Genomic DNA, 16,138 nt, shown 5'->3' on the forward strand with positions numbered 1-16,138 from the left:
TCTGTACCCTGAGCCCTTTCCGTATTTCAAAACCTAATGTCTCTACGGCCCTGCTCTGCCCTTGGTGATAGCGACCGATGATCACCCATTATTTCACTCTAACTTGTTAAGTGCTACTAATATATCACCTGTGAGAAAGAGGTGAAGGCATTAAAAAGTACAAATTGGCAATTGTAAAATAGTCAAAGGGATGTAAAGTACAGCATAGGAAATACAGTCAATAATATTGTGATAATTATGTATGGGGCCAGTTGGGTACTGAAGATATCGAGGGGAACCACTATATAAAGTATATGATTGTCTAACCACTATGCTGTACACCTGAAACCAATACAAAATAATACTGAAAGTGGACTATAACTGGAAAATAGAAATTAAACTTCTCAAAAAACACACGTGTGTGTGTGTGTGTGTGTGTGTGTGTGTGTAATACCCATTCCTCATTCCCAAAGATAAGCTTACAAAATGAGGACATTCACAAAGAAGCAACCTTTTGGGGATTTGTCTCCTCTGAGAGGCCCATGGAAGAAGGTTCTGAATATGAGAACCATTTATCCATCTTTCAGCTCTATTGAAATTTCATGTAAGGAGGTAATGTGAATTTCCAAATAAAAGTTTCAGAAACCATCTTCCATTCCATCCTTTCCACTTTATTGAGAAAAAAAACCAAGACTTAAAATCAGAACAAAGAAAAGCCAAGCAAACCCCAGATATCTAGATAAAGAATTCTGTAGGCAGATCATATGCTTTGAGAAAATAAGCATCAGGAGGAAGGGGGGTTTGAATCTGTTCGGTTCCCAGTACCTAGAACAGTGTGTGGCGCAAAGCAGATGGTGTTGGGAGACAGGGCAGAAGTAGCTCACACTCTTTCCTAAGGAAGAGCCTCCAGTGAAGTAGACAAACACAGAGCTAACTATGAAGTCCTCCTCCTTAAGCACCCTGGTAGTCCTCTCTTCCTATAGCACCCATTGAAAGTATGTTCCAAGTAATGAGAAAGGAGTGAATCACTAATACTTGGAGGCATGATTTAATACATGCTTTTTCTAAATATGAATGAATGACATGTCAGCCTCCTGATGGAACTAAGAAACATATTTTCTTTTTTTTAATTCAATTTTTTGAGTGACATTGGTTAATAAAATTATACAGGTTTCAGGGGTGCACTTCTACAATACATCATCTGTACACTGTATTGTGTGTTCACCACCCCAAGTCAAGTCTCCTTCCATCACCATTTATCCCCCTTTTACCCTCTCCTACCTCCCCCCACCCCCTTTCCCTCCGGGAACCACCATGCTGTTGTCTGTCTATGAGGTTTTTTTCTTAATCCCTTCATTGAAACATATTTTCAAAAAGCTGGTAATATTCTCTGTCTTCAAAGATACCTTTAGCATGTAGTCAAGTTTAAGAATTCAGAACTAACTCTAATCATACAGAGATGTTTTGGGTTGAGATGATTCACTCAATCCTGAAAACAAAAAAGAAACACAGCAAAAGCTTTAAAAAAAAGTGCTCGTGTATCCTCTGGATATACAACTCAAGAATTCCATTCCTACAGTAAATATTTTTATCTCATCTGAAGGTCAAAAGTTATATGTACATTTTTTTCCAGCTTTCTAGAAATAGCTTTTCCACATCAATCAAAGGTCTTTTCTCTCCCAGATCCCCCACCCTTTTTCTTTTTTTAACCTTTATTTCCTCTCTGAGAGAAAAAATAATTGTTGTTCTAGATATTTCTAGGTTATTTGCCTCTGCTGTTCCAGAATACTCTCATTCTAATCCACGCACAGCTCTTGGGTTTCACCCATGCATTTACTCATTCACTGACAATGTCTGCTGTGTACCTGCTATTTGCCAGGCTCTCGCCCTCACTGAATTCCCAGTTATTACAACTGCAGTAAGAAATCACAAGCAATTGTAACAAGCAATGAAAACACAATTAATACAGTTTGTTAAAGTTTCACAGTAGGAGAGATTCCTAGCGACAGAGGAGGAAATGCACATAGACTTAAGCAACCAGCAGAGGCATCTGAAGGGAGGCCTAAGCTGGTGGGGGCAGAGCACATCGGTGGTTACAAACGAGGGCCTGGCCCTAACAGCGGAGGTTTCAGTCTTGGCTCTGCTGCACATTACCTGTCTAACTTCAGGCATGTTATTGAGTTTCCCCTTATCTAGAAAATGGAGATGATGGTAGCCTTGCCGCTTCTCTATAAAGCTGTTATGAGGATTACGTACGTTAACTATAGGCAGGAGCTTGGAGCTCGGAGCAGTGCCCAACCCATAGCAACTGCAAAATAAATGTTCGCATTCTGTCATTAGGAAACAGAAGCCTAACGGATGGGTAGAGAGAAGCAAGCAGGGTACAGGGGAGAAGGGAGTAGTTAGTGGGTCAGAGAGAAGGAACTGCAGGTACAAGCTCTCCGGTGAGAGCGTGCAGGGCTGTCACAGAAACTGAAAAGAACTTCTGCCCTGCTGGCGGTGAGGGTGGGGGTAAAGGAAAGGATCCATGATCAGTGATGCGGCTGACGAGGTATATAATTTAGAGGTGATATAACTAAGGGCCTGTTAGTCATCCCAGGGATCTTGACTTTATCCTAAAAGCAATGGGGAGCCAGTGAGGGTTTTAAGCAAGAGACGGATGTGGTCAGGTTTGCATCTTAGAAGGAGGGCTTCCTTTGCAGGGAAAGGGACCGGAGGCGGGGAGATAAGGGCCCGGATGAGGGGACTGCTACAGGACCTGATAAAATCACTGCAGCCTGCGTGAAGGCAGGGACAGCGGCAGTTAGAAGGAGAGGATGTGAACTGGAGAGACTCAGGACGAGCTCAGGCTTCAGAACTCAGGGGCATTCTGCTGCCAGTCTGCGGGAGGAAACGGAGGGCAGGAGGAGCGGGAGCGGGAGTGGGTGCGAGACGGAGGAGTGAAGCGCAGCGTATGGGGAACCCAGAAAAGCCAAACTCGCAGAGACAGAAAGTTGAATGGTGGTCACCAGGGACAGGGGAGAAGGGAATCCAGAGTAAGTGTCCGATGGGTGCAGTTTTAGTTTTGCAAGACGAGAAGAGTTCTGTGGATGGATGGTGGTGATGGCTGCAGAACAGTGTGAATGTGCTTAATGCCACTGAACTGTGCAGTTACAAATGGTAAAGTTTATGTTACATATAATTTACTACTGCAATAGTAATAAAAGATAAAGCACATAGGTCTTTATTCCAAGAAAAGTTTAGAAGGAAGATTGCCACAGGGAAGGATAACGGCTGGCTCAGGTAAGGTGTCCAGAGAAGAGGTGACCCCTCTACACCTGTGAAAAGAGGAATGTTTTCAACAAAAGAGTAACAACACTTACGATCAGATAATACCAATACTCTTCCCCTTGAGAGAAAAAAATGTTTAAAAAAACTTGAACTGTGTTTAAATAAAAAGACACAGAGCCCAGCCGGTGCGGCTCAGTTGGTTGAGCGTTGTCCCATGCACCAGGAGGTCGCCGGTTCGATTCCCGGTCAGGCACAGGCCCAGTAGGGGACGTGCAGGAGGCAGCCAACCAATGTTTCTCTCTCTCTCCCTCTCCCTTCCTCTGAAATAAATAAAAAACAAAAATGGAAATGAAAAGATACACAAGCCTCAAACTGCTTAAAAACAAAGAAGAAATTAGAATGTGGCTTAGTCATGTAAAATTCAGAGACTGAGCTAAGTCTCTGTCCCAAGGAAACTGGAAGAAGAATAGTTAAGGATTCATTTGAGATTATGGGTAACGTCTGCAAAGACAGAAACAGTCAATGCTCTCCCATGTTTTCCTCGCAACAAAGTGAACAGTAAACTGGATGTTCTGCTAAAAGGAAAACATTCTAGAAGAGACGCTCTGTTTGACAAAGCCAGAGGAGGAGTGGCATGAAGGGAACTGAAATAAAAATGAGTGGAGCCCTGGAACATTGAAAAATGACATACTTGAGCTCATTTTGGGGGGGTTGTTTATGTGTTATCTGCATGGAAGTATTTGTAGGTGATATTTTTCTATGAATTTCTTCAACATAAACTTAAAATGATTTTATGACTGCCATAGATACATGATTATTACCCTCCTGGATTTATTTTTTACTAAGAAGATAATTTAATCAAAATCTAAACCATGAGACTAGACGTGTGGATAGAGAATTTTATATTCTCAATGTTTTCAATGCCTATTATCATAGCAATTTGTTAACATCTCTTTAGAGGAATTATTTTTCATTAAATTATTTAATCTTTAGCAAGGTCAAATTCCTCAGAATATGCAGTATTTGGAAACTCGCATGCATTTAACATATAGTAGTTTTAATGAACAAATCCATCAGCAAGTTGTTAGGGAGTGCCTACTGTGCCTAGCTCTGTGTGAAGCGCCAGGATGACCACGAAAGAATATTAAACTTGGTCTCTGCCTTTAATAGTGAGTCCGCATATTTCTGAAAAGGAGGGATACTTTCTGTTACCCTACAATGCATTTGTAATGGCTTTTCAGACCAAACGATTATAAACACAACAGGACCTTTGGGTACTCTGAGTGGGAAGATTCATGTTCTGACAAGGAAGGAAAGACTATAAAAAGCACCCATGTCAGTTTAATAAATAATGGCATTGCAGGACTGGCAAATGACGAAGACCTGGCTTTTCTTGGTCCCAGTCCAGAAAAGGTGGACCACGAAGAAAGAAAAATGACCGTGTTTCCTTTCCAGTGCCTGTCTAGGTTGTTATCAGTGCTCAGCTGGGATTGGCTGGACCTTCCTCCACAAGCTATAATGAGAACCAGATCTCCTGTGACCTGCTCGAAACTTAAAGGAACTCAAAACAAAGGCCTGAAAACAGCCAGTGAGGGTAGGAGTTAGCTTGTGAATTTAACTGATAGATCCATCAATTGGTAAGCGGCTTCTTTCAGCCAGCTGCATTCTCTTCCTGTCTTGGGCTCTCAAACTTTCGCCAATGTATCTTTGCACTTATGGCCAAGAAAGATATTAAAGCTGTTTAAGACACCCCCCCCCCTTTCCTGGCTCATTGTGATGATGATTAACAAAGTAAAGTGCCGTTTTGTTCTCTTTTATTTAGGAAGAAACTCTCAGCTAAGATGGCTCCGCTTAACACTGATTTGACTTCAAAATATACCTAGTGCTTTACTACTTCAAATACTTTGTAGGCATTACCTTGTTGCTGCGCTCAATCCCGACATAATCGGCCTCTTCTGGGATGGTCACCAAGAGCTCCGCTTCATAGGCTCCTTCGCCTTCATTTCTTGCATTGATTATGAGCATAAGGTGATTTTCATCTCCAACGACAACCTGATGCTTATCTCTAGAAATGCAGTTGAACAGGAACCATTAGATACTATACTTCTCTATATTCATGGCTATTTTAGTTAAGCACTTATCTGGGAGGGAAGGACAGAAGATGTGGAAATGCAAGACTGGGACAAAAAGAAGATGGATGGTCATGGAGGAGTGATGGGAAGAACCAAAAGAAACATGTCTGAATGGGAAGGGCAGGAATATTGACCACTGATGTGCTGGTCAATATTTAACAACCAGGTCTCAAAAAAAAAGCCAAAACCAAACACTATTTGCAGCATTTGCTGATTCCAGTGGTATGAATCCTCCCACTGTGGTCAATGTCAAGCTACTGACATACTTAACAATCTGCCAGCAAAAATTCTAGAAAATTGAAGAACTGGCTCACAAGCCAGAATGAACAGCTCCGGCACATCCCTGAAAACACCCAGCGGGAAGTAAGATGAGCTGTGGAAAAAAAGGGAGACACCTTTAAACACTCCGACCTGGAGACATGTAATGCAAAGTGGACAGTAAGAGGGAAAAGAGAGGCAGATAAAAGATCACAAATAGCTGACTGAGGATTATGAGGTATTTTGAGGAAATTTAATTCACTCCAAACTTCAAATTGAACCAACGTTTGGAAATGCCTATTTCACTTTTGACCCTTAATCAAAGCTATTGCTTTGAACACTGGCTAACTTGTGAATTTGGAGAAAGTCTCCTTGAGAGATACCAAGCGGATTCCAAACACTGGCAGTGAGACAGATCCTGGGGGTGAGGGTGAAGGAGCATGAATCTGTGTTTTCCCATCATAGGTATTTTACATCTTAATTTCATTTCTTTCCATATCATTGTGCCACACAATGACCAGTGCTGGGCTGGTGACTCCCCATTACAGGCAACTGGGTAGCCCCCTGATTCTTACTTGATTTTGTGACACCTTCTGCTTTACCCCATAGAGTGCCATTACATTTTTTCCAGCAAATTAAAGTTGGTTTTGTTTTGACAATTTTGAGGATACCTTTGAGTCATGGGATGCTGTCAAAAAAGCTTTGGCCAAGGTGTTGATGGAACCAGCCTGTCTCTGAATCCTCTGCCCACAGAACTGAGATAAGTAAATACAACCTGAACCACCCCATAGATGAGTTTACTTTGAACAAAAACATTCTTTTTCACTTCTGCTGAAAGATAAAACAGCCCCGGCGAAACCTTAGGGTGTGTCACTTGACACCAGTGACAAAGAACTGACCCAAACCACAGGCAAATGCAGAGCGTAGTCAAGCTCAAGACTTTCACGCAGTATATTTTTTGTAGTAGTTGAGCGTGTATACTTTCTCCAGAGAAGCTTTAAATAAACACCTGTATTCCATTAGATAAAATGTACAAGTTTATTTATTTAAACTTACGGCCGAGCTGACAGCTTCAGGTCAGGAATGCACATGTTGTCTTCTCCACAGTCCACCAGGATGTGAGCCTGTGTTGTGCAAACACATATCAGGAATAAACTTGGAAAACCTGAATTACATCCTTTGTCTTGAAAATTATGAACGATTCCACAGATTAAACCAAAGCTTTTGTTTTACTAGGCATGTCCCTACCCAGCTAGAAGCCCCATGTAAGGCAGTGACCTCCCAATACAGGCCAGTTTACATAACAGCCCGATTCCAATTCATCCTGAAATGTCTGTAAAGAATGTGACTCGGGCAATGTTTTGAGGATTACAGGCTGTATTGCTTCCATTACAGCCACATTTTGAACAAATTAAATCTTGGTTGCACAAGGGGACGGGCTTCCGAAAACACAACGATGCAGTGTTTCAGGAAACATGTTAGAAAAATCTCCCAAATGTTACATGTTTGTGCACAGGAATGAAGACAAAAGGGGCTGCGTTCCATCTTCAGTTCTCAGGAGCAATGCCCGGGCCTGACTGAGGACACACCATGAACGCCCACCAACGACCTACCTGCTCAGTAACAACATTTTCCCTGTAGTGGTTCAATATTGGTTTCACTTCCAGGCCTTCCTTAAAGGTGGATTCATCCAAACTGTAATTCAAACTAATGTTGATTGGAGATAACTTATCTCGGAATTCAGTTTCATCCTGGGAAAAATAATCACAAACTCAAGGAAGGCTCTGTGAACTGCTGCAAGATGTGAGCTGTGAAAGGCACTGGACCCTCGCCACCACGAGCTTAAGCACACACTGACTGATGCGGTGTAGAGTGTCCAGCTTAATTAATACATGTCCAGAGAAGAATCATTTAGAGCTGTGGCTTCACTGAAATACATGCTTCTAGAGGTAATCTTCAGGGTGTCCAGATCTTCAAAACTCACACAAATTGGCCAAATTGTGAATTTAAAAAAAATCATACTTATATATGCAATAAATGTTGAAAGTTTTGTGAATTGGGATTTATATTTTCATGCGGTTGGGCTCAGAGAAAGAAAACATCTTGATTCTCTGCTCTCTTATCCTCTCTTTAAGCCCCCACTTGAACTTCAGAACACCTTCAGCACATTTAAAGTTCCTTCGGAAAAAGAAACAGAGCTCCTGGGAGGTGAGGAGGTGAGTGAGCAGCACCAGCAGCAAGCCTTGAGCACACAGAGCACCTTACACCACATGGTGAACATGCACCCTTCAGCTGGGTGCCAGTCAAGGTCAAAATGAGACTCCAAGGTCATGCACCCAGCTTGGTAGAGCTTGTTTGTAAACTTTGCCATCCCCAGATTTCCCCTCACTAAGTCCATTAAAGGAGGAGATGAACTGAGAAGGAAGAATAACCTCACAACTGGTAAGAAGATGAAATAATTGTATTATAAATATTTTGGCTTTTTAAATTTCACAGTAGGTTTGGAGTTATTGCTAAAAATCCACTGCTTTAAATATATAATTATAAATGACTTTTAATAAAGGCTTCGAATGCCTAAACGTTTTCCTGAGTTGGCTCTGACACGCACATTGATAAAATCTGGCCAAACATACGTAGGAGAAAAATTCAAATAAATTATGTTATTTTGCGGGGGAGGCAGTTAGAAATGAAAACCACCTGAGTTAGTGCTATTATCAAGATTGTGAGCAAAACAAAAAGAAGCTGTGGGAGTTAATAGCATCACATCATCGGGTTAGCAAAAGGAAGTTAGGCTCGAGATGGGAGTGTGCAGCCTTAAAATAAAGTTTCCTCCAATAAAACGAAAATAGATGTGGACAAGGCTGATGGTTAAACAGCGAAAATGGCTGGAATGTGGTTCTGAATGTGAGAGGCCAGAAAGGTGATTCGGGAGCACGTACTCGCAGGTAAACCGTGAAGTCCTGGCACTGGCGGGATTTCTGCTGCTTTATCACGAGAGGGAAGGTGACATGTGGCTGGTGGTTGTCAAGGAAGAGCGTGCGTTTAATGGCGCCTTTTTGTTTCAGGGAATCTAACTGCACCTCGGCGGTCAGGCCTAAAGGACAGAAATAAAGTAAATATAACCGGGAGAGGAAAAGCATTCAGTGAATGCAGTGCTTTGGCAGAGGACCGAGTGCCTAGTTCAGCTCGCTTACTCAGAAAACACTTTTTCATAGTTGGGATCAAAAACAATACAGGAGCTGACAAAAATTTTATGAAATACTCCCCAAGCTGAAAAGCTTGGTTTTTACACAAATCGTCATTTTGCCCCCCTAATTATTTCCGTATTTATAGATAATATTAATACCAATTATTTGAGTTATGTTTATAAAGAAGGCTCCAAATATACACTAGGGATCTGGGTATTAATAAAGGGCTCATTAAAAGTTCTATGTGGCCTGGGCAGGGAGAGGCTTACGGGTGACTGTTTTTAGTATACGATAGGAGCATAAAAGTGAAGACATGCTCACCTATTGTGTTTGGAATGCTCTGGCCTTCTACAGATGCGCATACTCTTAAGGAAAAGCTATGGAAAATAAGTCAATAATTTATTAGTTAATAAAGTTTTGAATCTTCCCTTATCTCACCCCAGATAAATGAATACACTGTTTTCCTCTATACTTCCCTTATTATGCACATGCAGCAGAAAAAGTTAATATGCATATATTTATTTATCAGTATATATTTGTAAAACATACACACGTGTCCTGCCAGTTGGCCTCAACACTGATACAATTAAGACTGGTGAAGTGAGTTGATTTAATCAATGGATTGATTAATCAATTGCTTGTTGCCTTTATTCAATAAATGAATATCTCCACATGCCAGAGAGTGAAGAATTGGGCAGTAAATCAGGGGAACAGCTAGTGGTAGAGCCTGGAGATGAGCAGGAACATGACCCCATTTGAGGAACCTGAAGAAACTCAATGCGGTTGGTGCGTTAGAGCAAGAGGGGAGGATGGGGAGGGAAAGAGGCTCTGAGTCATGTGAAAGAATTTGGATTTTATCCTAAAAGGCATGGAGCACCGTGCTGTGATTAACCCACATCCCCACTGTGCTGGGAAGAAGAGGGGAACTCGGGGGGAACTTGCTAGGAGTGGGCTACAATTTGAGGCAAAAACACTACAAGAGGGAATGGCGAGAGAAGGAACCTAAGGAGGGTCAAGTGACTGCCTCAAGCCAGGTAGGCACAGTGATATGGCTTATAAAGACAATAAAAAGAGAGTACATGTGCACAAGGGAACTTTATAGTTTTGCCCTGAACATAATCCAGAGAGGTGTCTGCCAAGGCTTTTGTAGGATGACCTGCACTTGGACCTGCTTGGCGGCCATAGAAGGAATGAGAAATGGCCGGTTGACTCTGCCTGCCTTGGCTGAATGGGCTCACCTCTCTCCTGACAAATGTGAAGCCCTGAGATGGGGCTTTTCACATTTCTAAGAAAGTGAAAATGTAAGAAAATACTTAAGTATGATTTAATGACAGCCTTAACATTTTTTCCAGCAAAATATATAGTATGATTAGAATATTTCTACAGAACCCAAAAGGAATAAATAATCCCTAATCATGCTTTAATTATGTGTCAGCTTCCTGTGTCAAACATAATGAAAATGTGTCACATCTGGGATTCATCTATCTCCCGTGACCTCAGTCAGTGTTCCCCTGCAGGGTAAATAATTTGCCACATGCCATTAAGCCAAGAGTTTCCTGAGATTTCTCTGTTATTACAGCATTTTTACCACTTCCCCAGAGAAATCGTGAATTCCAGCCCACTTCTACTTCAATTAGATATATTCAGGGAAGGTGAATAGTTAATCGCATCTTTAAATTTCTTAGCAGGTCTGGCTTTCAAAATTGGAGTTTTTTTCTGTGTGCAACTCTTTTTGGAAGTCCTTGGTTATCCAAGAAAGCTGTGAATTATTATTAATAATTATTGAGTTAAAATTTCAAACCAGGATTTATGGTCATAGTCAATAGTCAGACTACAATATGCATTGTAGTCTGAATAGGTCTGATTGGAACAATAAAAAAATGGCTCAGCTCTATCATCACATAAATTCTAAATAAAACTGTCTATAGTGCGTCTGATATGTCAGAGGCAGGATGATCCACTACAAATCTAGTCCTAACCCAATGAGTAATGGTTGGAACAATGATTCTGCAATACAACAATGCTCATAGCCATGGGAGATGGAGAAAGAATGAGACACATGTGAAACAGGAGTTACGTAGCAATTCATTTTTCAGTCTAACCAATTCAATCCTATTTCATAAGATTTTACATAAAGTTAGGCATATCTAAAGTTTTCTTCAGATTTGAAAAGTGGATAGTTATAAACTCTTAAATTTATAAAATGAAAAATTTTTACTAAATAGTTGTAATTTTTCTGATTGGTTAACAATTAAGATTGATTGAGCTGGCATTATGTTTTTATTTCTAATTTAGAAATTCTAGTAGCAGATACTTTATAAAACTACACAGCTGTTTGAAAGACAAAGAAATTCACATCAATGGAAGTGAAGAGCTATTTCCCGGTTAGTTTACTTAATAGTTTTCAGATGTACAATGCAAGGTTATATTAAATACAGACCACAATTACAGAAAAGAAAGTCAACAAACGCCTTTCAACCATTTTAGAAAAACTGAGCTAAATTCTTAGAACAAATTTAAAAGGTATCAGAGAAGCACATTCTAGACTGAACCAGCTATGAACTTTCCATCTTCTAATGCTCTGAGCCACCAGTCAACATTTTTAAATGTGAAAATGAACCACCTTTCAGAAAATGTATGCAATAGAATCAAATAAATAACTATAAAGGCATATATTATATATTTGCCCACAAACAAATGCATTTTATCTTAATAACGATTTAACACAACCAGGAAAACAATTCATGAAAAGAAAGACCTTTTCTTGTTACAAAGTAATGTTCTTTCCATAGAACCGAACAGATCACATAATCTGTTAAAACTACTTAAATTTTATAAAAATACTAAAAACCCTTGGAAAAATTACTAGTTTGAAACAACACTTTATATCAGTGTGCCACACACATATGCTTAAACGAATTCAGCCTGGAGTCCACTCAGCTGTGAATGTGCACACAGGGCTACTGGGGGAAATACTGAGTTTCTACTACTCATGACCACGTAGCTGGCACAGCTCATTTCATGTTCATTTAATCATGCCAGGGTAAGGATAGATGCTCGCTAGTTCTTTCACATATTTTCTCAGATCAGGTTTTCATTATTATATTTTATGGTTTTAAACCCTTTTAAAATGTGCTCAGGGCATTTCCCAGCTCCTTTCTAAAGCTGGTTAAGGAGAGGACAGGCCTCCAAGAATGGGGAGCTCCCAGCAAAGGATGTTTTTCAAAGAATTCTTCAGGGTCCTCCAGCCCCCGCCCCCCTCAAAGGCTTTGACTTCAGAATGAATTCCTATCCAAAGGCCATCAATAGCACGCTAAAACTGGCTGGAAATACTGTAACTTCTGTGGGTCAAGACTGCATTCTGACATTCTCAGGAACCAAACACACTGCCTGAGTTAGGCTGCATCTCTGGAAAATGAGGGCAAATCTCAAACACGAACATGCCGAGTACTGGCTGATTTTTCAGAGGGCTGTACCCTGTTGGAATTTCCCAGTAGGACAGACTTTGACCCTTGAGGACCCACACAGTAAAAACAAAGTGGCATTTCCTCCGACTGTGTGACAATCAAGTTCCATTTTGTAGTCCCTTTGGATAACTGGCAAAATTCAGAAGCAACACTTTCAGAACTTGGATAAGCCAGGCTCTCCTATGGCCCAGGCCCAGGCACCATCATTCTCTTGCTATTCCTGATGATAAGATCTTGGCCACAAAAATATAGTTTAGGACACAAAAATCACTATTTTTATAATGTTTACCTTCTGTCTAACGGTACATGCTAAGTTAGAAAACTGGCATCTGTTTTCAGTACAGGAAACCAAGTAATTTAACCCAAGCTTGGCTATTGAAAGAAAAAAAGGACATTATATATGTCTGAAAAGTGGTATCCACTATATATGCAAATGCAAAAGTCAAGGTATTTTATTGTATTTTCAGTTTGGTTAATGTTTTTTTTAACATGCCAAGAATCTGAAAGAGATATCCAAGATTTGTTTCATTAGGAACTTTTCCAAATGTTTTTATACAGTTGACCTTGGAATAAGGTGGAGGTTAGGGTCACTGACCCTCGCGCAGCACAAGTTTTGACTTAATGGTTGGCCCCTCACATCTGCGGATTTAACCAACCACTGATGGAAACTGTTTTAGATCCATCGTTAGGAATCTGTGGTTGGGGATGCAAAAATACTGTTTTCAATCCATGGTAAGTTGAATCTGAGGATGTGAAACCTACAGATACAAAGGGGTAGCTGTATCTATTGAAAACAAATCTACATATAAGTGGACCTGCACAGTTCACACCTGCACTTCTCATCTCACCTGGAGCCTGTAGGTTGTAGAACACCTTCAGGTGATAGGTTGACAGCAAAAGATCAGCATCATGTCATAGATCCTGGCCTTTTTTTTTTTTAAAGGCTTACTGCTTGCTGCTCATATCTGCAGCATCAGCATCCTCTTGGAGCTTTTTTTTTTTTTTTTAAAGAAATGCAGTTTCAGGGCCCACCCCAGACCGATGGACCCAGAAGCTGCATCTACACAAAATCCCCGAATGATCTGAATGGACTAACTCACCAGGCCACAGGGGTCGTAGACTCTGGAATCTGGCAAGTTTTATTGTCCAGGTTGATAATGACTGGGTGCAGCAGAAGCTGGGCGTCCACCGTCACCACCGGTCTCGCTCTGCAGGGAGAAAACACGCGATTTACATGAGCCACGGAAGCCACAGGCAGAAGCCCACCCCACTTCTAGAGGCCACTGCCAACATTCCCAGCCTTTGTGTCAAGAATTTGCCTCACTGCTTAAACAGGTGGGCACCACACTCAACTAATTACATCTGGGCGCTGGTGAGTACAAATAAAAGATGTCCTGGGCCTGACAAGAAAAGCCGCCTTCACACACCTGCTTTGCTTGTGGAGTGGGTTTGTAGTATTTTGGTGAGATTGTTGGACAATACTGCTCTGGGATCTGTCACTATATCTATATTCCTATTTGAGAAAACAGATCATCCTCTGGTCATGCGTGTCCATAAGCACTTGAGTTTTGCAAATTTTCTCACCTTACTGATTGATGACTTTTTAGTTTGATCATTTTCTAGCCATACTTTGCAGATTTAGCTCCACACAGAGCAGCGGTTCTCAATCCTGACTGTATAATGTAAGCATCCAAGAGCTTTAAAACAGGTAATATGCCCACATCCCACCACAGGCAAACTGAGGATCACGGGGGTCAGGGCCAGGCACTGGAATGTTAAACAAACCTTCCAGGTGATTCTACTGTGCAGCCAAGTTCAAGGAGAGGGACTAATATGAACTCAGTTAAACCCACAACCAGATGAGAATGTAAGCCATAAGGAAAGGGGACAGGACAGTTTTTAAAGCTTGGTTCCAAGAAAAGAATGTAAGCCATAAGGAAAGGGGACAGGACAGTTTTTAAAGCTTGGTTCCAAGAAATGCTAGCTGGGAGCCAAGTCTCCAGATGGCAGCGTGAAACGATACTGCATTGCATAGGTTTTTCTCTGACAGGTGGGAGGGCTGTGCCTTGGGGCAGTGTTGTTTAGGACACTACTTTAGAGAATTTCATGATTACAACAATGGGGCCCACTGTGAATTTTCCTAAACTCCATTACCCTATTTATCTATATTCTGTTATATAATTTTGTTTTCAGTACTGTGTTAGCTCCAGTCCTTGGAAAAGCAGACAGTAAGACAGGATTATACATATAAGACATTTAGGGAACAAACATCTATGAGAAAAAAAGGGGAGAGAGAGTGGAGGAGGCTGGGATCCAATGGCCAGATTGTGACACAGGGCTGATCCCTGTGAAGGAGCAAGGGAAGGGAGGGTACCTTGTAAGGAAGCTCCAGCCAGGGCATGGGGAGCCAATGTGACCTGTTAGAGGAGCTCCATGTCTCACAGGGATGGGCCTATGTTTCTATCCTTGTTGTGCCCAGTAATTGGCTGGGAGCTGCTCATGGAACACGTGACCTTGGAGCAAATGTGGTGGATTCAGAGCATAGCAGCAGGACTGCCAGTCAGTTTCACTCCATAAGCTCTGATTGATGCATCCTCATGGGCACGACAAACTCATCCTTCTGGTACTTCGAGTATTTCAATCATCTGATTCTCTATAACCTAAAGTGGAGAGTGGTTGGTGTAGAGTGGTCCTCTGAGTATGTTTTTGGACTGGTGAAGAAGAAAATCTTACCTACTTGAGTAAACCTAAATTTAGAATCTCTCAAGGAGTTGAGCTAGGTTAGCAGTATGTGACCAGAACACCTGGGGCAGCTCTCTTACTTTTGTCTTTGATATCCTGAACTAGTGTTTCCCATTCCCATAAAACATTTTTTAAGCCCTGACCGGTGTGGCTCAATGGTTAGAGTGTTGGTCTATCTACCAAAGGTTAGTGAGTTCGATTCCCCTTCAAGGGCACGTACCTAGGTTTCAAGTTTGCTCCCTGGCCCTGGTCCAGAAGCATGTGGGAGGCAACCGATGTCTCTCTCTCATAATGATGCTTCTCACTCTCTCTCTCTCCTCCTCCTTCCTCCCTTCCACTCTCTCTCTGAAAAGCAATGGAAAAATTATCCTCAGGTGAGGGTTATCAAAAACACACACACACAAAAAAACACACAATAAAATAAAAAAACCCTTTAAGAAAAAAAAGAATCTAAAAATTTTGAGCACCAAATGTCTACCAGTTACTATTCTGTGTACTTTACAGGCAGATTCCCACTTAACCCTTTTACAAAAATAAATTTATAAAGTAAATTGTTATCACCATTTTATAGATGAAAAATCAGGCTCAGGAAGGTATAGGAACTTGGCTGAGATTACAAATTGTGAGTGTGTGGGAATTGCCAGGTTTTTGAAGCCAGACCTGTCACATTTGAACTGATGTTCAATGCTTGCTATTGGAGGCTATGAATTGCTGGTACTTTCTTTTCCCTAATTTAGTGTCCTCACTTGATTAGAGGCCAAGGGACACAGTAACATTCTCCCACGACACATTCCTTCTCTATAAATACATTTTAATGCATTTCTAAAGCAAAGAGAAGCATTTAAATATAGTAACATCAAAAAATGTTTCCCTTTATAAGCTCTGCTAAGATTCATATTTTATTATGATTTTTTAAATCCTTACCTGAGAATATGTTTCCATTGACTTAAGAGAGAGAGAAAAGGAGAGAGAGAGAGAAACATTGATCAGTTGCCTCCCCTATGGACCCTGACTGGTGATGGAACCCGCAACCCAGGCAAGTGCCCTGACCAGGAATCGAATCCACCACCTTTTGGTGTATGGCAGGACACTCCAACCAACT

At 41.2% G+C, this 16,138-nt stretch overlaps 1 protein-coding gene across 1 annotated transcript in view; it reads right to left on the bottom strand.

Moving 5' to 3' along the window:
• The window catches only part of ITGA8 (integrin subunit alpha 8), a 171,239-nt gene that overhangs the window by 62,965 nt on the left and 92,136 nt on the right, over window positions 1-16,138 (bottom strand). Inside the window, exons 15-20 of the mRNA XM_081117581.1 lie at window positions 13,395-13,502; window positions 9,149-9,204; window positions 8,579-8,733; window positions 7,253-7,390; window positions 6,696-6,763; window positions 5,167-5,314 (exon numbers count right to left, since the gene is read on the bottom strand). Coding sequence (XP_080973707.1) covers window positions 5,167-5,314; window positions 6,696-6,763; window positions 7,253-7,390; window positions 8,579-8,733; window positions 9,149-9,204; window positions 13,395-13,502 — 673 coding nt within the window. The remainder of the gene's footprint in view (window positions 1-5,166; window positions 5,315-6,695; window positions 6,764-7,252; window positions 7,391-8,578; window positions 8,734-9,148; window positions 9,205-13,394; window positions 13,503-16,138) is intronic.

This window comes from Miniopterus schreibersii, assembly GCF_964146895.1.
Source record: "Miniopterus schreibersii genome assembly, chromosome: 1".
NCBI lineage: Eukaryota > Metazoa > Chordata > Mammalia > Chiroptera > Miniopteridae > Miniopterus > Miniopterus schreibersii.